At 43.8% G+C, this 23,256-nt stretch overlaps 1 protein-coding gene across 3 annotated transcripts in view; it reads left to right on the plus strand.

The window, feature by feature from the left end:
- Positions 1-8,864: 8,864 nt before the first annotated feature.
- LOC134348092 (rho GTPase-activating protein 11A-like) overlaps positions 8,865-23,256 on the plus strand; it is a 69,066-nt gene continuing 54,674 nt past the window's right edge. For all 3 annotated transcript variants that reach the window (XM_063050960.1, XM_063050969.1, XM_063050950.1), the window contains exon 1: positions 8,865-9,027. In XM_063050960.1, the coding sequence (XP_062907030.1) occupies positions 8,914-9,027 (114 nt within the window). In that variant the 5' untranslated portion in view covers positions 8,865-8,913. The remainder of the gene's footprint in view (positions 9,028-23,256) is intronic.

The raw sequence follows: 23,256 nt of genomic DNA on the forward strand, positions 1-23,256 counted from the left end.
AGGGGAGGAAGAAATACAAGGTAGTAGAACCCGGAAGGGAGGGGCAGTGAAGTAAAGAGCTGGGAAGTTGGTTGGTGAAAGAGATAAAGGACTGGAGAAGGGGGAATCTGATAGCAGAGGACAGAAGGCCATGGGCAGGAGCACCAGAGGGAGGTGATGGGCAGGTAAGGCGATAAGGTGAGAGAGGGAATGGGAAAAGGTGAAGGAGGGGTGGGATCCATTACCAGAAGTTTGAGAAATCAATGTAAATGCCATCAAGTTGGATGCTACCCAGATGAAATACAAGGTATTGCTCCTCCAACCTGAGTGTGGCCTCATTGTGGCAGCGAAGGAGGCTATGGACTGACATGTCAGACTGGGAATGGGAAGCAGAATTAAGATAGGTTACTTGTACTTCCCATTCCAGTTCCGATAGGTCAATAGGAAGTGAGGTGGTAGAAGCCTGATGATCGAAGCCTGGAGGTCCAGGATTGGAGGGCTGTTCATGTGGATGGAAAGGAGGAAAGGGGCTTGTTTTGTTGCTTGTTCTGTTCTGCTGTGTTTGTGTTCCATATTGTTCTGCTGAGCATCGTAGGCATACTATGTATTTGCTGGGAGCACACATATTCCGGCACCAGCATCTGTGGATGTGTTGGTTGTTAACACAAATGGCATAGTTCACTGTATATTTCAATTTACATGTGATAAACAAATGAATCTGAATCTTTTACATGCCAGCCAAGGTGCCCATCTATGCTAGTTCCTTTGCCCACATTCCTCTAAACCTTTCCTGTCCATGTACCTGTCCAGTAGTTTTTTTAAATAGTTACTGTACCTGCTTCTATAACTCTCTGGCAGTTTGATCTATAAATGTACCACCTTCTACATGAAGAAGTTGCCTCAGTTCCCTTTTACATACTTCCCTTCTCACATTAAATCTATGCTACCTTGTTTTTGATTCCGGTTCCTGGGAAAAAGACCATGTGCATTCACCCTTTTTCTGTCCCTCATAACTTTATTGACCTCTATAAAAGCTACCCCTCAGTCTCTAACATTCCAGGGATTACAGTCCTAGCTTGCCCAACCTTTCCCAAAAACTCAGGTCCTCAAATCCTGAGAAAATTCTTGTAAATCTTCTTTATACTCTTTCCAGCTCAATGGCATCTTTCCTGTAAGTGTTAATCAGCCTTTAGTTACCTGAAGTTGTACTTGAAGATCAAGAACTCAAATCAAGCATAATGCTGCTAGGTTTATTCGGCAGATCCCATGCTACCGTGTTGGTCCACCTGCAGCAACCACCACAAAGCACCAGAAAGATACCATTAAAGCCACCTCTACAAAATCTTCTAAATCCTCTCCCAGGTCAACATCCCTAATATTGAGACCACAATGGCTTTCAGTTAGCTCTAATTAGCAGGGTCACATTATTTACATCCTCAACATCAAATTCCCAAATCAGTCACACTATTCCAAACTCACGCACTCGAAGAGATTGAGCGGAGAAATGATTCAAGGACATTCTCAAATTCCCTTTGTATAAACGTCATACTTCATTCACTAGGGAGACTCCCCGCTCCATGACCACTTAAAACAGAGGAAAAATCCACTATGGCAATTAAAACGGTAGCTCTCTTCTGTCTGTCTGTATCTTGTTTTACGGCGGTTAGCATCCAGCTTAATGGTGCATTACCGCCACCCTCTGCTCCAGAATGTGCACTAGACATACATTCTAAATCCCTTCACACACACACACACACACACCTACACTTCACCCTCTCATCTTTGACCATCCTAGTATTCTATTCCTGTTTATTCGTCATATTCTATAAAAAACCCCTGTACCCCTTAAAAACGCTAAAAATACCCGGACTTGTGCTCTCTCACCCATGCCCAGCAACCCTTTTAATGTGAATTCCCGCATCCCCAACTCCCTTAATTTATTTCTCATCATCTCTCTCTGTATCCCATACTTCCTGCAACTCAGAACTACATGTTCTACTGACTCCTCTTCCTGACATTCCTCACACAATCCTGTCTGGTGTTTCCCTATCATTTTCAATGTTTTGTTTAATGCACAGTGCCCCAGCCTTAACCTAGTCCACACAATTTCTTCTCTTCTGTTTCCATTACCTACCCTAGTAACTGCAATACTCTTTTGTATTTGATATAAATGCCTCCCTTTCCCCTCCCTGTCCCATCTTTCTTGCCACATTCGGTTGACTTTTTCCCAGATTACACACTTAACCTCTGCTTTACTGATACTAATGTGCATTTCCACATTTTCTTTCTTTAACGCCCTCTTTGCCAACTCATCCACCCTCTCATTCCCCTTCACCCCTACATGTGCTGGAACCCATAGAAATTTTACCTGACCTCCCTGATTTGCAATTCTTGTAACTAACTGAAGGACTTCATAAAGTACATCTTGCCGACTGTTTGTGTGAAAAGACCTTAAACTTGCTAGAACTGAGGATGAATCTGAACATATCAATGCTTTGGATGGTCTGGCTTTCTGCACCCATTGCAACGCAACCAACACTGCCAGCATCTCCACTGTAAACACCCCTAACTTATTAGATGTTCTTCTGCTGAATCCAATTTCTTTTGCTGGTATTACCACCCCAAACCCTGTCACTCCTGTTTCAGGTTCCTTCGGACCATCTGTATAAATGTGAGTATAATCACTATACTTTTCCATCACATGACAGTTAAATGCATTCACCAAATCTGTTTTATATCTTTCTTTCCTTTTTACCTCTAACAAATGCCAGTCTATGTCAGGCCATACAAGCTTCCATGGAGCTACAACCGGATAAACTACTGAAGGACTTATCCTCAGATCAAACATTCCACATTCTTTCGCGATATCATTCCCTACCCGACTAAAGGTATCCCTCTGAAACCTCCCATTTTCCCAGCACTCCTGCAACACTCCTTTAGTAGGGTGAGAATCATTGTGCCCCTGCAAGTTAGCCCAGTAGTTTGCCATCAGTTGCATCCTTCTTAGTTCCAAAGGCATTATTCCCATTTCTACCTGTAGGGCTGACACTGGTGACGTTTTAAAAGCCCCACTGCACACTCTCAAGGCCTGAGCCTGAATCACATCCAGTTTCCTTATAAGAGACCTAGCTGCTGATCCATATACTATATTTCCATAATCCAATACAGATCTTACTAAAGCCACATACATTCTCTTCAAAGCTGAACAACTTGCTCCCCATTCCCTACCAGTCAAACATCTCATCACATTTATTACTTTTTTACATTTCTCCTCAACTTTCCTGATATGGTCTGCCCATGTTAATCGTGAATCAAATATAACTCCCAGAAATTTAAATGATGCAACCCTTTCTAATTCAACCGCATACATCCTTAACTTCTTCCCTACCTCAACCCTTTTCCTGGTAAAAAAATACAGTTTGAGTTTTATCTACTGAAAATCTACATCCCCAATCATAACCCCACTCCATCACTTCATCAATTGCTTCTTGTAGTTTCCTGATTATATAGTCCATGTTCCTGCCTCTTTTCCACAAGGCCCCATCATCCGCAAACAGTGACCTACCTATATCCACTGGTACCTTTGTGAAGACATCATTGATCATAATCATGAAAAGTAATGGGCTAATCACACTACCTTGAGGTGTGCCATTTTCCACTATGTACTGTTTTGATAATTCTGATCCAATCCGAACTTGAATTTTTCTACCAAACAAAAAATCTTTAATCCAATTAAAAACTCTCCCACCAACCCCCATCTTGTGCAGTTTAATTAATAATCCTTCCTTCCACATCATATCATAGGCTTTTTCAATGTCAAAGAACACTGCCACTACTGACTCTCTATTTGCCTGGGCCTTCCTTATTTCAGTCTCTAACATAATCACTGAGTCCATGGAATTCCTTCCCTTTCTAAAACCACTCTGATAACTTGCCAGCATTCCCCTTTTCTCAAGCTCATATGATAACCTTTCTGTTATCATCCTTTCCATTATCTTACATATACTTGATGTTAATGCAATTGGTCTGTAGCTAGTGGGTTTTGACAGATCCTTGCCAGGCTTCCTTATTGGAATTACTACTGCTTCTTTCCATGCACTTGGTAATCTTCCCTCCTCCCACACTCTGTTATAAAAATGCAGCAACTTCAAGAGCGCTCCTTCTCCTAGATTTTTTAGCATCACAGAGCATATCAGATCTTTCCCTGGGGAGGCTGGTCTCGATCTCTTTATTGCTCTCACCATTTCTGCTAATGTAAATGGATCATCAATTATATCATCTGTTCCTTCCCTCCTGCTTAACACACCTGGGTGTTGGCTCATTATTCTTTCCCTCCTTCTTCAGACAAATTTTCTGAACTGTGTATCAGTACAAATGACTTGGCCATGACCTCAGCCTTATCCCTACTGGAGACTGCAGTTTCCTCCTCAGATACCATTACTGGATATTCCCATTCCCTTCTATCTCCTCCCATCCTTTTAATCATTCCCCATATCTCTCCCACAGGTGTTGTTCTTCCTTGTCGCAAAAACTCCTCCAACTTGCCCTTTTAGCTTGACGTATAGTTCTTCTCACCACTGCCTGTGCTTTCTTATATTGAACCAAATGCTGCATATTATGGGTTCTTTTAACTAGCCTGAATGCTCTATTTCTGTTTTTTACAGCCTGACAACATTCCTCTGTCCACCATGGTACCAGTTTTCTATTCATCCTATTTTTACTCCTAGGTATAGACCCTTCTGCTGCCATGATAATTGCTGAAGTCACCTGACTGTTTAATTCATCTACATTTCCAGAAATATCAATCTTTGTCAACCCTTCTTCACTCAACTTCTGGAACTTACCCCAGTCAGCTTTTTCAAACACCCACTTTGGGGTTCCGCCACCTGGTCTTACTTCAACTCTTTCACCCACTGAACACAAAACTGGGTAGTGATCACTGCCTACTGTTGAAGCAGTCCAAACTCCCCAGTTACTAATGCCAGCCAAGGTATTAGACACTAACGTAATATCTAACACTGACTCAGTTCCTGTTGTTATATCTATCCTTGTGCCGCTACCATCATTCATACACACCAAATCCCTTTCTTCCATCAAATCTTCAATTACCTTTCCATTTGGATCTGTAATCTGATCCCCCCATATTGTGCTATGAGCATTGAAATCTGCACACCACATTACTTTATGTCTGTTTTGTCCTTGTATCTTTAATAGGCTGTCCAAATCCAACCTTTTACATGGATTGTAGTAGTTAATTATAACCACTCCCTCCCCTCTCTCCCACACTTCCACCACTATGTATTCCTGATCATCTCCTTTCTCCAGTACCCTATATGGTATACCTTGCTTGATTAACATAGCACAACCCCCTCCTCCCCCTAGATTTCTATCTTTCCTTATCATTGTATACCCATATACCACAAAGTCTAAAGTTGGTTTCAACCAAGTTTCCTGAATACACACTACATCCGGTTTTACAACCATTTCTTTAATAAAGTGCTTGAATTCCTGGCTATTGGCCAGTAAGCTCCTTGCATTCCATTGTAAAAGAATCACCATAATTAGTATTGTTACGTACCCCGTAACTGGGTTGCCAAACCAGCAGAAATGGATCACTCAGTTGGAGTCTGGAGTACTAGAACTAAGAAAGTTTTATTAAAGAAACAAGCAACACAGTAATCGAAAGGATAATAAATGCAACAGTTCAGTGATGATAAACACACATGTGCACAGAATTAAGATAACAGCATCAATCAAGCTCTATCGTTGTCTAGGGGTAAATGACCAAATTTCAAAATGACTCAAAGTTCAGTTCGCAGTAATCGTTTCCATGGCGATGGACAACGTGGGGGAAGAGAGACAGAGAGAACAGGAACAACTCATCATTCAGCACGGCTTCACTCACAGATCAGCGGGGTTGCTCACAAACAGCATTTGGGCGGGTCCTTGGTGATGTCACCTGAGGTCACCGACTGTGACCCCTCCTCCAGATGCGGTCGATCCTCTGCAGTGAACCCGGCACCCAGGCAAGGGCGGACACACACCGGGTTCCCGCTGATCGTACCTTTCCACCCTTGTCGTTGTCTGGTACTTCTCACCCACTCGTGAGAAGCGCACCGCTTCCAGGGTCTCGTTACCTCGGGTGGCGTGTGTGTCTGTCTTAGCGAACCTGTCCCTTTTTATCCCCCTGCTGGGGTATCGCCTGTCCATCACTTCAAACAGTTCAGGGTTCAAAGGGGGGAGCCGCTCCAGACAGCTCTCCCTCCCACATCCCTTCATTACACATCTCCAGACGCTGCTCCATTGTTCCTTATCTCTCCTTCCCCTGAGGGCAGGTGGCAGACCAACTGCTGATGCCACTGATGCTAGCCCAGGCCAGCAAACATCTTAATTTTATGTGTATTCTCGTAACAGTATTAACCAACAAATGACACTTCCTGGCTTGACTGATTACTGAGGTTCTCCCTCACTTCCTCCCATGTCAGTCCTACTAACCCTAAATGGTTTACTGCTGCTTTTACCACCAGCTGAATTTTGTCACTTTTTGACTTTACCTCAGCAGTACTATTAATCACTCCTGCAATGAATGTTACTAGAGCCTTTTTGTCTACATAAATCCTGTCATTTGTTCTTTGTTGCATCTCTCATATCCCTATTGCTCCCTGTTCATTAGGAGCATTATTCTGTTCTCTTGACATTCTTACAGCTTCTGCATAAGTGATCTTTCTTTTCACTCTTATTTCTTGAATTTTAGTCTCCCGTCTCACAACCTCACACCCACTATATGCAACATTATGAGCTCCTCCACAATTGCAGCATTTTGGTTGAACTCCTGTTCCGCACTTTCCATATTCATGATCACCCCCACATCTAGCACATCTCCTCTGCCTTTTACAGTTTTTAGCCACGTGTCCAAACCTTTGACAATTATAGCACCTCAATGGCTTTGGCACATACACCCTTACTGGGTAACTCATGAAACCCAGGAACACCTTCCTTGGCACTCTTTCTTCTTCAAATTCAATCAATACTGATTCACTTTCCTTTTTCACTCCCTCCTTTGTTGTTTTCAGTCTTTGAACATTCATTACTTTCCCTCCTTTGATATTCCTCTTGATCTCCTCCATATTTATACTCATTGGTATCCCCGTGATCACTCCTTTACAACCACTGTTTTGTGCTCCCACCCTCCCAGTGTATTCCACCTTGCATTTTCCTATCTCTTTTAGCTTGAGTGCTTTCTCAAGTTGTTCCTCATTCGCACATCTTACCACTAAGTTGCCATCATTAAGGACTTTTGCAAATACTATTTCCCCTCTTATTTGTCAGAGTTGTTGTGAGCACAAATGGGTTAATTTTCTTCATATGTCCCTGAGCCTTCTCATTAAACCTAATTATGACAACACCTCCTCTCTGAGCTTGTTCATCTTCCTCACTTTCAGAGCTTTCTCCACTATCATTTCTTATTCTTTTATTCCCTTTGTCTTGGTTTTTATTCATCCGACCCCTCACTACCTCCTCATTCCCTTTATTTCTCCCTTCACAATAATCCACCTCTCCCCAGCTGCCGACCTCTGGTCCCAAGTCTCTATCCCTCTCCTTCTCCACTTTCTTTCCCTCAACCCCGCCTCTTATCTTGTCCGCCATTACCGGACCCACACGACCCCCTCCCAGCAATTTCCGTTCCTTCCCCACTCTCTTTCCCTCAACAGGTTTCAAAACACACTCACGCATCAAGCAAAACACAGCCAGCTTCCAGCAGCAGCCCACACTCCAACCTGCCCTCTCAGGTAGCTCTCTTCATCAACAGAGGCAAGTGAAAATAGGGCACATGACTTTCTCGACAATTCCAGTTTCATGGAGCACCGCCTGTCCCAATTAAAGCCGGGACGCGGGGTACTAGTTTTGCCACTGTAGAAATGGTCGAGAAGTATGTTTTCCTTAAACCCAAAGAACGAGTTAATGAGGAAAGGGAACAGTTAACTCATTTTAAATATTGTGATCTAATTCTGATAAATAACCCTGCGAATGTTGTAAAGAGGATCAAAGGTTTGTGGCTGTGTTTTATTGCCTCATTTGGAACTTGGGCACGACTTTCCTCTATGTTTAATACACTCGTACCTCTGAGTTTGGAATGCCCGCCTTTTAAAAACAAGAACAGGATTCCCCCGCTTCGAGCCTCATAGCCAGACACTCCGCGGCCGTTGAAGAGTTGATAACTGCGCAAGCGCACTACGCCTCAGGCAGCATCGCAGACACCCGAACGTGGGAAGACCCCACATTTGAAATAGCTTGAACCAATAAGAGGCGTATTTGGAGAGCGCTACCGTTCGAGTGAAGATCGCGCAAGAGGCAAACGGGTGGGGGAGGGGAAGAGAGGAGGAGAGTATTGTGGACGGTGTTGGTGGGGCGAAGAGCGGCGGGGGAAGAAGAGGAGGGTATCGAGGGGTGGGGGAAGAACAGGGAGGGGTAGTGGGAGACAGCGAATGCGTCCGGAGCCGGGGGGGGGGTGAGAAACAGACGGTGGGTGAAGGGACAGCGGGAGACGGAAAGCGGTGGGTAAAGGGGCAACGGGAGAGAGGGTGGGAGACGGAGAGCGGTGGGTGAAGGGGCAGAGGGAGAGAGGTGGGTGAAGGGGCAACGGGAGACGGAGAGCGGTGGGTAAAGGGGCAACGGGAGAGCGGTGGGTGAAGGGACAGCGGGAGACGGAAAGCGGTGGGTAAAGGGGCAACGGGAGAGAGGGTGGGAGACGGAGAGCGGTGGGTGAAGGGGCAGAGGGAGAGAGGTGGGTGAAGGGGCAACGGGAGACGGAGAGCGGTGGGTAAAGGGGCAACGGGAGAGCGGTGGGTGAAGGGGCAACGGGAGAGAGGGTGGGAGACGGAGAGCGGTGGGTGAAGGGGCAGCGGGTGCCCTGAAGACAGGAGTAGAGCCAGAATGAAGGCTGAAAGAAACATGGTGAGGCTCGCCGTGGTGCAGCACCTCCGAGACTACGGGATAAAAGTGAAACACTGGAACAGGATCAACTCTAACAGTCGGCCACAAGGCCGGGTAAGAGATGCCCAAAACATTACAGTTATATAGTATCATGCTATTTCCATTACGAAAGGTGTGGGTGGGGGAGGTATATGTTGACGTTAGATTTGTGGGAATATAATGATTATAGTTTACAGAGGTGGGTATTAAATGCACAAAATTGTATTGGGATTCAAAACGAGTTATTTTAAGCGTTCATTTAAGGGATAGGATCGTTCAGCACTGCTGCATTTATTTATTAGGGCATATCCATACAAGCGTATATTTGGGGGGGGGGGAATCTGTGCATCGGTGGCAAGACCCTTTAAAAGATGGTCTTGCAGCGGTACAGTAGTGTAGCAGTTAGTGCTGCTCCTAAACATTTCCGGCCTCTGCGTTCAATACTGACTTTAAATATGCGCTTGACTTTTCCTTGATGCCCTGGTTTCTTCCTACATCCCAACTTGTGCTGGTAGTTAAAATGATTGTCTGTATAAGAATTGTGTCGAGGATGTTAAGAGAATCAGGGTGGAGATCGTGTCTATGCGGGAGAGAATCAGTTACAAGTTGAAAATGGAAATGCTCTGAGAACCAGGATAGATTTAATGGAATAAATGACCTCTCTCTTCTTGTCAGGAAGTATAAGTACTTTTTGAAGTGAAGTAATGGAAGAATGTCATTATCCAGGTTCTCATTGAAATGCTCAAATTTACTACTTATAACCATGCAATATAATACAACGAGGAATTAAAGGCTGTGTGACTATCTGCAATTTTAATTTTATAGTTCTTTTATGTAACTTGGGTATGACCTTCATAAATTTTCAACGTATTTGTATCTTCCTGAGTTTGGATTGCCTGCTTTTTTGAAACGTGAACAGACCTCATCCTGTTTCAAGGGCTTCCTGTTCAGCCTCATATTCTGCAGAATGCATCCTCTGCATTCTGTATTCCTCTACATCTGCTGCCTTTGTCCTTTCTGATGGTACAGACACTTGTATGTTTAGAAGGCAGTTACAATGTGTGCAAGTGCAGTCTTCTAAACTTAAGACTGGATTCTTCAATTTCAGTTAACTTAATTTCTGTCCATCAGTTGTCAATCTGTGATATTGGCTTGGTTTGTTTGTTTCTCTTTCCTCTGGCAGCAGAGGACATCAAGTCAAGTCACTTTTTATTGTCATTTCGACCATAACTGCTGGTATAGTACACAGTAAAAACAAGACAACGTTTTTGAGGACCATGGTGCTACATGAAACAATACAAAAACTATACTGATCTACGTAAAACAACACAAAAACTACACTAGACTACAGACCTACCCAGGACTGCATAAGTGCACAAGACAGTGCAGGTATTACAATAAATAATAAACAAGACAATAGGCACAGTAGAGGGCAGTAGGTTGGTGTCAGTCCAAGGAGAAGAGTTTGTATGAGGGATGCATGGGGTCCTTCATAATGCTATTTGCTTTACGGATGCAGCCTGTGGTGTAAATGTCTGTAATGGTGGGAGGAGAGACCCTGATGATCTTCTCAGCTGATCTCACTATCTGCTGCAGGGTCTTGTGATCCGAGATGGTGCAATTTCTGAACCAGGCAGTGATGCAGCTGCTGAGGATGCTCTCAATACAACCTCTGTAGAATGTGGTGAGGATGGGGGGGTGGGAGATGGACTTTTCTCAGCCTTTGCAGAAAGTAGAGACTCTGCTGGGCTTTCTTTCTTATGGAGCTCGTGTTGAGGGACCAGGTGAGATTCTCTGCCAGGTGAACACCGAGAAATTTGGTGCTCTTAACGATCTCTACGGAGGAGTCATCGATGTTCAGCAGAGAGTGGTCGCTCCATGTCCTCCTGAAGTCAACAACCATCTCTTTTGTTTTGTTCACATTCAAAGACAGGTTGTTGGCTCTGCACCAGTCCGTTAGCTGCTGCACCTCCTCTCTGTACGCTGACTCAGCGTTCTTGCTGATAAGACCTACTACGGTCATGTCATGGGTGAACATGATGTGGTTCGAGCTATGTGTTGCAGCACAGTCGTGGGTCATCAGAGTGAACAGCAATGGACTGAGCACACAGCCCTGGGGGGGGCCCTGTTCTCAGTGTGATGGTGTTGGAGATGCTGCTTCTAATCCGGACTGACTAGTCAGGAAGTCTAGGATCCAGTTGCAGAGGGAGGTGTTCTGGCCCAGTAGACTCAGCTTTCCAATCAGTCTCTGAGTAATGATTGTGTTGAGTGCTGAACTGAAGTCTATGAACAGCATTCGAACGTATGTGTCTTTTTTTGTCCAGGTGGGTTAGGGCCAGGTGGAGGGTAATGGCAATGGCGTCGTCTGTTGAACGGTTGGGACGGTACGCAAACTGCAGGGGGTCCAGTGAGGGGGGCAGCAGGGTCTTGATGTGCCTCATGATGAGCCTCTCCAAACACTTCATGATGGATGTGAGTGCAACGGGACGGTGGTTGTTGAGGCAGAACACTGAAGACTTCCTCGGCATGGGGATGATGGTGGCCGCCTTGAAGCACGTAGGAATGATGGCGCTGCACAGGGAGATGTTGAGGATGTCAGTGAGAATCTCTGCTAGCTGGTCTGCGCATCCTCTAAGCACTCTGCAAGGAATACTGTCTGGTCCAGCAGCCTTCAGTGGGTTGACCGTGCACAGGGTTCTCCTCACATCGACCACAGTAAGACACAGCACCTGGTCATTCGGAGAAGGGGTGGTCTTCCTCACCGCCACGTCATTTTCCACCTCAAAGTCAGCGTAGAAGTTGTTCGACACATCTGGAAAGGAGGCATCACCAGCACAGGCAGGTGGTGTTGTCTTGTAGTTGGTGATGTCCTGAATGCCCTTCCACATGCGCCGCGTGTCACCACTGCCCTGGAATTGGCTGTGGGTTTGCTGGGCGTGTACACGCTTTGCCTCTCTGATGGCCGGGGACAGATTGGCCCTTGCTGTTGTTAGGGCTGCCTTGTCGCCTGCTCTGAAGGCGGAGTCACGGGTCCTCAGCGGAGCACGCACCTCCGTGGTCTTCCATGGCTTCTGGTTAGTTCATGTAGTGATGGTCTTGGCCACAGTGACGTCATTGATGCACTTGCTGATGTAACTAGTCACTGATGCCATGTACTCCTCTGAGTTGGTAAAGTCGCCATCGTTGCAGCCTCCCTGAACATGTGCCAGTCAGTGTGCTCAAAGCAGTCTTGAAGAGCAGAGAAGGGTCCTGCTGGCCAGGTTTTCACCTGCTTCTGAACTGGTCTGGAGCGCCTGATGAGCGGTCTCTCTGTATGCTGGTATTAGCATAACAGATGTGGTCTGAGTAACTGAGGTGGGGGTGGGGCTCCGCCTGGTACACATCAGGAATATTTGTGTAAACAAGGTCCAACGCATTCTCCCCTCTTGTTGCAAAGTCCACGTTCTGATGGAATCTGGGGAGCACTGACTTAAGGTTCGCATGGTTAAAATCTCCGGCGACAATAAACAGTCCATCAGGGTGTGCGTTCTGCAGTTCGCTAATAGCCCCACACAGATCACACAGCGCCTCCTTAGCATTAGCGCTAGAGGGAATGTAGACACTGACTATAAGGACAGTGATGAATTCCCATGGTAAATAAAATGGTCTGCATTTAACAGTCACAAACTCCACTAGCGATGAGCAGTATCTGGAAACCAGCACAGAGTTCCTGCACCATTCTGTATTGATGTAAGCACACAAGCCACCACCGCGAGTCTTACCGGAAAGAGCTGCATCTCTGTCTGCTCAAAACTTGTCGAGCCCATCCAGCAGAATGGTGGCGTCCGGGATTCTGTCGGTGAGCCACGTTTCCGTGAAAACATACGCACAGCAGAACCTGTACTCCCGCTGAGTATTTCGTTGGAGTCGGATGTAGTCCAATTTATTGTCCAAAGAACAGACACTGGAGAGCAGAATGGACGGCAGAGCCCGCCGGCTAGGGTTTGCATTTTGCCTGGCACGGACTCCTGCCCGCTTGCCTCACTTCCGCTTCCTCGCACACCGCTTACGACGTCCCTACCTCTGGCCACCGGCATCAGGTGACTCCAAGGACTATAGGCCACAAACTTACCTGTTTGATGCATTTTTTACTCTGCATTTCACAACTCGTAGTGTCTTTTGTCTATATTCTCACTGTCTATCTACCACTAATTGACCATGGTCATCCTGGTTTTATCCAGTCTGCAATATCACCTCCCCCACACCACTCCTTGCAGTTTAATAAGTTTATTTAGCCCCATTCCCCGTTCCATTAAAAAGGCTCTTTGACCTGACACAAGCTCTATTTCTCTTCCCATAGATGTAGGCTCAACTGTTTGGTATTTCTAGCATTTTGTTTTATTTCAGATTTACAGCTTCTACAGCTTTTTTCTTTAATTTTGATTTTGTGATTTGTTTAGGAATAGGCTTCAAATTCATTTTAATTTCAAATTGGAACTGTCAATGGCCCACACTTAGTCACAGGCTGAATGTGTACGTGTAAGCGGAACAAGTGCTACACATGCCCTTACACTTCCTCCCTTACCACCATTCAGGGCCCCAAACAGTCCTTCCAGGTGAGGCATCACTTCACCTGTGAGTCGACTGGGGTGATATACTGCGTCCGGTGCTCCCGATGTGGCCTTTTATATATTGGTGAGACCCGACGCAGACTGGGAGACCGCTTTGCTGAACATCTACGCTCTGTCCGCCAGAGAAAGCAGGATCTCCCAGTGGCCACACATTTTAATTCCACATCCCATTCCCATTCTGACATGTCTATCCACGGCCTCCTCTACTGTAAAGATGAAGCCACACTCAGGTTGGAGGAACAACACCTTATATTCCGTCTGGGTAGCCTCCAACCTGATGGCATGAACATTGACTTCTCTAACTTCCGCTAGGCCCCACCTCCCCCTCGTACCCCAGCTGTCACTCATTTTTATGCACACATTCTTTCTCTCACTCTCCTCCTTTTTCTCCCTCTGTCCCTCTGAATATTCCTCTTGCCCATCCTCTGGGTCACCCCCCCCCCCCGTCTTTCTCCCTAGGCCTCCTGTCCCATGATCCTCTCGTATCCCCTTTTGCCTATCACCTGTCCAGCTCTCGGCTCTATCCCTCCCCCTCCTGTCTTCTCCTATCATTTTGCATCTCCCCCTCCCCCTCCAGCTTTCAAATCCCTTACTCACTCTTCCTTCAGTTAGTCCTGACGAAGGGTCTCGGCCTGAAACGTCGACTGCGCCTCTTCCTATAGATGCTGCTTGGCCTGCTGCGTTCACCAGCAACTTTGATGTGTGTTGCTTGAATGTGTACATAATTTCTTTTAAAAAAATTTAATTGAAGAGGTATATTGAAGAGGTACGGAGGCCCAGGTTTTGAAGCTTATTGATGGGTATTGAAGGCCTCTTCTGCATCCTCTCCAACCAAAGATCCCAGCATTGACCCTTGCAGAAAACCACTAGTCATAGACCTCCAGTCAACAGCCCTTACTGCTCCCATTTGACCAAAACCGTTCCAAGTTTGATCTACCAAACCTCTATGGGTCTTGTGCTTTAATTTTCTGGATCGGCACACCATGAGGGTCCCTTGTGTAATGCTTCACTAAATTCCATGCTGATATCATCCACTGTACTACCCAGAATGCCACTTCTTCAAAAAACACTCATTCAAATTTGTAAGATGTGATTTTCACCACATGCTGACTATCCCTAATAAATTTCTGCTTTTCTCAGACTCAAATAAATCCTATTTTAAGAACCTTAATAATTTCCTTACGACTGATGTAAGGGTCACCAGCTTATAACTTGGTTTGTTTCTATTGCCCTTCTTGAAATGTCGTACTGGCATTTACTAAATTATTACTAATGATATATTAGAGTCCACCATCCTCTAAGGCAGGAATTTTCAACCTTTTTTATGCCATGGACCCTTACCATCAACTGACAGACACATCTCCAAGGGAGTCACCAAAGAAGCCAATACAATGAGCAGGATTTCTTAGCAGTGTACAGAATATAAAAATCCAGATACATGTATGCAGGTTGAAAGTAAAACTTGGCTACTTGTGGTATAAATATGAAAGTATTTTAGGCAGGGCACAATCGCATTTTTTTTTACCCCTCTCTCGTCCATTTCTGAAACAGGGCCTTCAATTTAAAACCTGAAAGACAAGTAACAACAGATACTGAATCTAAAACAATAATGGTCATAAAAGAACCAAACTGCTGGAGTAACTCAGCATTTATAGAGGCATAGGGATAATTGACTGTTTCTTTGTCTCCACAATAGATACCTGACCTACTGAGTTCTTCCAGTAGTCTGCTTCCCCATTCTACCCCCCCCAATCCAAATGTTTTTCTTCCCTTAGAAATGCTAACCAACCTGCTAAGTGTTTCCAGTGTTTTCTGTTTTGTTATGTTAGAGATGGTCTTCTTCGGTATGCAGCAAGAACCATCATTGTAAGTAGAACTGGTGATAGATCTGATGGCAATACAAGGCCTTACAAGTTCCCACAAACAACTTGAGCAGGCATCAGATTCGTATTAACGATTCATCATGGCTGTTGTAGCCATTTGGTCGAAAAATGTTTTTATATAGATTATGCATGAACTTCCAGTCAAGATGGCATCTGCACTAAATAAAATTAAAAATATAATTATGACTAGAGTAATCTTAGCCCAATGGTTATTTTGTGGCAATGTATTGTAGTTTTTTTGTTGTTGTCCTTCAAACAACGCTACTAACACAAATCAAATATCATTTCTAAATTAGGGGCTAAGAGATGGCTTTATTAGTAATGACTTGAATATGATGTAGGCTTATCTTAGAATCTCAGTTAGTCAGATTTCATTGTGTGCTGTGGCTTTATTAGGAGCTCCTGGCATACAGATTCTTTGATAAGGTAGCACCATCCATCATTTTCGCTTGAATTTCTCAGGTTTGCTTTATTCTGTACAGTTTGTTTTTTTTTTGGTGTTCAGTGAACTGTAGTTTTCATTTATCATAACTTGACTTGAAGTGTATCCCCTCCATTACCATAGAGTGCAATTGGATCAAATTGATAAGAGCTTGGGCTTTGTAAACTTATAAATCATCTTCAAAATCTTCAGTTACAGATACTTGATTGCAACTTTTTGTTGATCTACCCATTTTGATCAATGGCTTTAGTCTTTGCATTACTTACCATAAATGCAACTCCCTTCACTGTTTACTGTCGGCCCTCCTTATCCGTGAGGGATTGGTTCCGGGACCCCTCGCAGATGCTCAAGTCCCTTATTCCAGGGCTCCCCAACCTTTTCTTTGCATTGTGGAGCGGTTTAATATTGACAATATTCTTGCGGACCGGCCAACTGGGGGGGGGGTGATTTTTTATTGAAGGAATGACACAATACAGAATATATAATGGATTACATTTTCCTCCATTTTGCTTTAGTATCATACCCCCAAACAAACCTCCCCCCACCCGCCCTCCCCGAATGTATCATGGCAGTTAATGTATTTGTGAATTGTTGTGTTGTAAATATAAGTATGGACATTTCACAACCATACCACCACACTACTTCAAGATGACAGCTCACACACATCTGCAACATGTCAGATGATCCAAAATACACTCATATTTACAATTCATCAACCACCCTGTGAGGTAAATTATAAGTGTGTTAAATGGGAGGCAACTTCCCAAGTACAATCAAATGCCCTCAACTAGTAGGTAATTCCTTAAGACTCCCAAAATATGATAAGAAAGGTCCCCATTTCGAATAGAACTTTTTCACAGACCTCCTCAAAGTGAATTTAATCTTTTCTAATTTCAGAAAAACATTACATCTTCTAACCAAGCAGCAGCAGTTGGGGGAGTGGCAGATTTCCAAACCAGCAAAATTCTCCTACGGGCCAATAGCGATGTAAATGCAATGATATCCGACTGGCTTGCATTTAAACCCAAATCATCATCTGCCACACCAAAACAGCTATAAGTGGGCAAGGTCTCAGTGTCGCCCCCAAAACCTCACTGATAATTTTAGAAACCAGTGCCCTATAGTCATCAAGCTGAGGGCATGACCAAAATGCATGTATTAAACCAGCCGGAGAGAAGGAACACCTGTCACAGCCAGCGTCTGTCCCACGGTATATGTCCGCAAGTTTGGCTTTACTTAAATGTACCCTGTGTAAAACTTTAAATTCTATGAGCCCCAGTCTAGCACATGATGAGAAATGAACCCTATTCAATACTCTTGCCCAGTATTCCTCAGCCAGATCCATACAGAGGTCATCCTCCCACCTACTCTTAGTTTTGTTTAGATCTTGAACTCCCAAAGACATCAGCTGAGAGTATAGTTCAGAGATCAGCCCTTTATTGTTAAAGCTAAGAGTGAGCTTTTCCCATAACATAGCAGATGGTAGATCAGGAAAAGAGGGACATTTTTCCTTGACAAAGTGGCAAATCTGCGGGTATTTAAAAAAAAAATGATTATGCGGAAGGCCATACTTACCGTGCAGGTTATCAAAACTATCAAATATGTTATCAGTATACAAATCCTTAATGCGTGTAAGACCGTTCAAACCCCATTGTCTGAAAGCTGAATCGAATGGGGAGGGAGGAAATAATTGGTTTTTATGAATGGGGCCCAAAACTGAAGCTGATATGAACTTATAGTGGCGGCAAAATTGATTAAAAATTTTGAGAGTGGAGAGCACGACTGGGTTAGATGTAAATTGAGAGGATTTCAATGGTAAGGAAGAATACACCAAAGCTGGGAGAGACAAGGTGTGGCAAGACCGTGACTCAAGCAGGCACCAGACTATATCTGGCCGGTGGAGCCAAAATAATACTTTTTGAATGTTCCATGCCCAGTAATAATGAATAAAGCTGGGAAGACCCATTCCACCTATGTCACGACCTCTTTGGAGAGAGTGCTTATTAACCCTTGGGACCTTATTTTCCCAAATAAAGGAGGTTATAGCTTGGTCGACTGATTTAAAAAATAACTTAGATAAGAAAACTGGCAAACACTGAAAGAAATAAAGAAATTTAGTCATTTTCACTGATTGAATTCTCCCAGCTATAGTAAGGGGTAAACTGCGCCCTCTCTCGAAATCAGTCTTAATTTGGCTAACCTGAGGCCTGTAGTTAACTTCAAACAGAGATGTAAAAGAGCGAGTAATATGTATTCCTAGGTATACAAAACCATCTTGAGACAAAGGAAAAGGCAAAGATTCCTGTTGGATCTGTAAGGCCAAGTTATTAATGGGAAAGCATTTGCTTTTTTGAAAGTTCCGTTTATAGCCAGAGAAGGCTCCAAATTGACCTAATAATGACACAATAGCAGGACTACTACCTACAGGGTCGCTAACATAAAGTAAGAGGGATACACTGTGTTTCATGTCCCCTTTTCTAACACCTTGAAATAATGTAGTTGGCTTAAGTGTAATAGAAAGAGGCTCAATTGCAATTGCAAAAAGAAGAGGGGACAATGGGTAGCCTTGGTGAGTGCCACGTGTTAATGGGGAAATAGTCAGATCGAAAATAATTTGCCTGTATACATGCTAAAGGCGAGTGGTATAATAGCTTAAGCCAAGCTACAAATATTCTGCCAAATCCAAATTTCTCCAAAACACTAAACAAGTATACCCACTCCACTCTATCAAACGTCTTCTCTGCGTCCAAAAAGATAACAACCTCCGGACTTGGAGAATCACTGGGTGAATAAACCACATCAGCCAGTCGACGGATATTAAAAAAAGAATAAGCGATTTTTAATAAAACCTGTTTGATCGTGTGAAATTATCTTGGGAAGGGGACATTCTAAACGGTATGCAAGCACTTTAGCCAAAATTTTCACATCTACATTCAAAAGTGAAATGGGGCGATATGATCCACATTGAGTCGGGTCCTTGTCCTTTTTAAGAAGTAGTGAAATAGCTGCTTGTGAAAGGGAAGGGGATAAGGAGCCGTTCTCCAAAGATTCCTGAAACACTTCTAGAAGGACCGGTATGAGCTTATCCTTAAATTTCTTATAAAATTCTATTGGATAACCATCAGGACCTGGGGACTTGCCACTCTGCATAGCCATAATGGCATTATTCATCTCGTTCTGCCCAAGAGCCCGATCTAGGTTCTCCATCTCCTCTGGTTCAAGAGTTGGTATTTCCAATCATCTTAAAAAACGTTCCATATTTGTTTTATCTGAGGGGAACTCTGAGGCATACAGAGAGGAATAAAAAGTTGCAAAGATGTTATTAATCTCTTTTGGATTGCTTGTCAAGTTTTGGTGTGTGTCTCTTTATCTGGCGAATAAGTCGTGATGCAGCTTGACGTTTCAACTGATGAGCCATAAGACGGCTCGCCTTGTCACCATATTCATAATAGAGGCCACGTGTCTTAAGAATTAATTGTTCTGATAAGTTTGTAGATAGAAGACTAAACTTTGCTTGCAGATCAACCCAGCTTTTATATAATTCCACAGTGGGTGCCTCGGAGTATTTTCTATCCAGGTCCAAAATAGATTGCAATAACACTTGCATTTCCTTCCTATGCTTTTTATTGGTGTGTGAAGTATAAGATATTATTTGACCCCGCAAGTAAGCTTTTAAAGTTTCCCAAAGTAAAGAGTACAATACTGACTCAGCTTTGTTAGTCTCGAAGAATGTGTCAATGTTAGCCGACGTATAACTACAAAATTTCTCATTAGAAAGCAAAAGGGGGTTAAGTCTCCACAGAGGCCGTTCTCTAACGTTTAAAGGAAAACATAGGTCCAGTTTCACGGGCGAGTGATCAGATATAACTATAGCAGTGTATTCAATTTGTCTAATCATTGGTATCAAGGAGTTATCTATAAAGAAATAGTCTAGCCTGGAATAGGAGTGGTGAACATGAGGAAAGAAAGAGAATTGCCTAACTGATGGATTCAAAACTCTCCAAGGATCCATATAACCATTTTGTTGCATAAACATCGAGAAGGCCTTTGCCATACCAGAAAATGTTTCCCTAGGACAAGACCTATCAAGCAGTGGGTCAATAGCCCAGTTCGAATCTCCGGAAAAGATTAGCTTATGTGTATTCAGGTTAGGTATTAATGATAAAACCTTATTTGCGAATTGGACATCGTCCCAATTAGGGGCATAAACATTTACCAAAATAACAGGTATCTGAAAGAGAGAGCCAGAGACTATAATAAAGCGACCATTAGGGTCACTGATTACATCAGATGGTGTGAACTACATTCTCTTGGTGATTAATATTGCCACTCCCCTGGACCTACTATTAAATCTGGAATGAAAAACCTGACTAATCCATGCTTTACGAAGTCTATTATGGTCCTCCACTCTTAAATATGTCTCTTGTAGAAATAGTATATCTGCTTTTAATTGTTTCAGATGAGAGAAAACTTTAGCTCTTTTAACCAGACCATTGAGCCCCTTTACATTCCAAGAAATAAACCTCACAGGGTGGCCTCCATCAGCAGCACTCATGTTAACCATATCAAAAGACACACAGGGCCTACAATCCAAAACAGTGCGAGGGCATAAATTGCACACAATAACACACAATGAAAAGAAAGTCTGATCAATCTGTAACACACAAAAGAATAAACTGCCATGGTAATCCCCCAAAACACTTCCCCCACCCCTTTACGCATACAACAAAAAAACCCAATTAACCCCCAAAACCTAGATCTACCTCCCCAATTGAGGATGATCGCAGGCAGTACCCAACAAAAAACTTCCAAGGCGTTCTCCGTACAGCCCAACTTGCAATCTAGTCTAGGGTGGCTCCCCTCCTTAAAATTTATCCTATCACTTATACTACCTTTAATATAACATATAGGCTAAAGATGACACAGGTCAAGCTAAGCATTAAAGACAAAAAAAAACACTAGGCAACTTAAACGCCCGAGATACAAATCCCAGATATTTACATTTTGCTGGTTGAAAGTTTTTGTTAATCAGTTTCGGCAGCATAGCAGTTCAACCCCATCGCATTCCACAAGTTAAACTGGAAAAAATGAACAAAGAAGTGGATTGTGAAAATTAACAGTTTGCCTCGGCATGAGGCCCCTTCAATGCTGCGTGAATAACCTAAAAATAAAGTCATTGCTCTTCTCGTTCTTCTCCTCCCCAGCACGCATGGTAAAGCTCTTTGGCCGCCTCTGGTGTTTCGAAATAATGCTTTTTACCTTCATGCATGACCTGGAGCTGGGCAGGATACAAGAGGCCGAACCTGACCCCTTTCCCGTAAAGCAGGGATTTCACCTCCTTGAAAGCTGCTTGTTTTTTACCCAGCTCTGCACTAAAATCTTCATAAAAAAACACGCGGTGTCCGCGGAAATACAGCTCCTGCTTCCGTCTATTGATGATGCGTTGCTTATCTTGAAAGGAGTGAAAGCAAACCAGGAACGTTCTTGGTCTCATTTGCTTGGCTTCAGAGACACCGGATGGTTTACATCCGACTCGGTGAGCACACGAAAGTACAAGAGGCCTTGGGAAAAAATTTGTCCCCAGCACTTCGTCAAAAAACTCGGTCATAAATTTAACAGGGTCTGAACCTTCCAAATTTTCAGGAATGTCGACCACTCTCAAATTGGATCTCCGCGACCGATTTTCGAGATCATCTAGCTTTCCCTTCAGAAATGCGTTTTCGCTCTGCAACGCTGCAATGGCGGCTTCGGCGCTCACCAGTCGGTCACTGTAATCATTCAGGCCATCCTCAACCTCACGAATGCGTTCGTCGTGCGACTCGTAAGAAGACATAATTTGTTCCATGGTAGCATTCACTGGTGATAAAGCATCTTCAAAGTTCTCTTTTTAGGGCAGAATGCACCACTTGCGTCATGTCAATAATAAGTACTAAACGAAGCCTCTCCAAGTCATCGGGTAGCGCAGGTCCAGGTCCAGGTCCAGCAGCGTGCAACGGCGCCATTACTGTAACATCAGCCTTCTTGCTCGAGGCTTTGCTATCTTTTTCCCCAGTTTTACTTCGAAGGTACATTCTACTTGCCATTTCAATGTCCAGCTATGTCCCGCATTGTTCACAATGGTAAATATTCAGTTATCTCGAGCATACAGCAAAGATAAACAGGTAGATTTTCAATAAAAATCGTGAGCCACACTCACATGCACCGACTCACGCCATACTCAACCCCGGAAGTCAACATGTCTTTTACAGTTAGGGTTGCCAACTTTCTCACTCCCAAATAAGGGACAAAAGTAGCAGTCAAATCCCGGGACACTTTACCTCAGGAGAGACTACCATGACCATGAAGCCTTGCGCGGGCACCTGTGTGCGCATGCGCGTACATGCCGATTTTTCCTCCCACAAATCGGTTTTGCCTTCATCTTCCCAACTATACTGTACATACATTATTTCTACTTTATATAGGCTGTGTATTTATCATATTATTCCTGCTTTTACTGTATGTTAGTGTTATTTATTTTCGGTTTTATGTGTTATTTGGTATGATTTGTTAGGTTTTTTTTGGGTCTGAGAATGCTCAGAAATTTTTCCCATATAAATTAATGGTAATTGCTTCTTCGCTTCACGCCATTTTGGCACGAAAGGTTTCATAGGAATGTTCTACGTTAGCGGGGAAAATACAGGACAAACCAATATAGCCCAATATACGGAATGTCCCGGCAAATACAGGACAGTTGGCAACCTTATGTTCAAGTTCAACAGTGCGTGACAGGGAATGAGGAAAGGTGCAGCTGACTCGTATTGTTTCCTCATGGCCCGGTAGCACATGCTTTGCAGCCCAGCGGTTGGGGACCGCTGCCTTATTCAACCTGTCTAAATGCAGTGGACCTTAGGACCCAGTGGAACCCCGGACCTTACTTAACTTGGCTCAGTGTGGTGGATATTAGGACTCGGTGGCGGAGCTCTGAATCAGCAGTATTTCTGTTCACGAAAATAATCATGATCGCGATTTAAAATAAAGTGGAAATAATAAAGCGATCGGAAAGGGGTGAAACACCATCAGTCATTGGAAAAGCGTTAGGCTACAGTCGGTCAATGATCGGAACAATTTTAAAGAACAAAGTGAGAAAAGCCCTGCCCCGATTAAAGCTACGATTATTACTAAGCAACGCAGTAGTTTAGTTATTGGGTTTTGGGTTTTTGAATCTTCACATCAACCCGGCACGGATGGAGAGCGTGCTCGGAAACGGTCTGTCACTGGATCGAACTCAGGAATTTCCGTTCCTGAGCCCAGTGCTGAAACATACGTTTCTTAAGTGTCTTATATGCATAGAAAGGTAAAATATATACTATATACTAAGACAAACATTTGA

The sequence above is a fragment of the Mobula hypostoma genome, chromosome 1, assembly GCF_963921235.1.
Source record: "Mobula hypostoma chromosome 1, sMobHyp1.1, whole genome shotgun sequence".
In the NCBI taxonomy this organism is placed as follows: Eukaryota; Metazoa; Chordata; class Chondrichthyes; order Myliobatiformes; family Myliobatidae; genus Mobula; species Mobula hypostoma.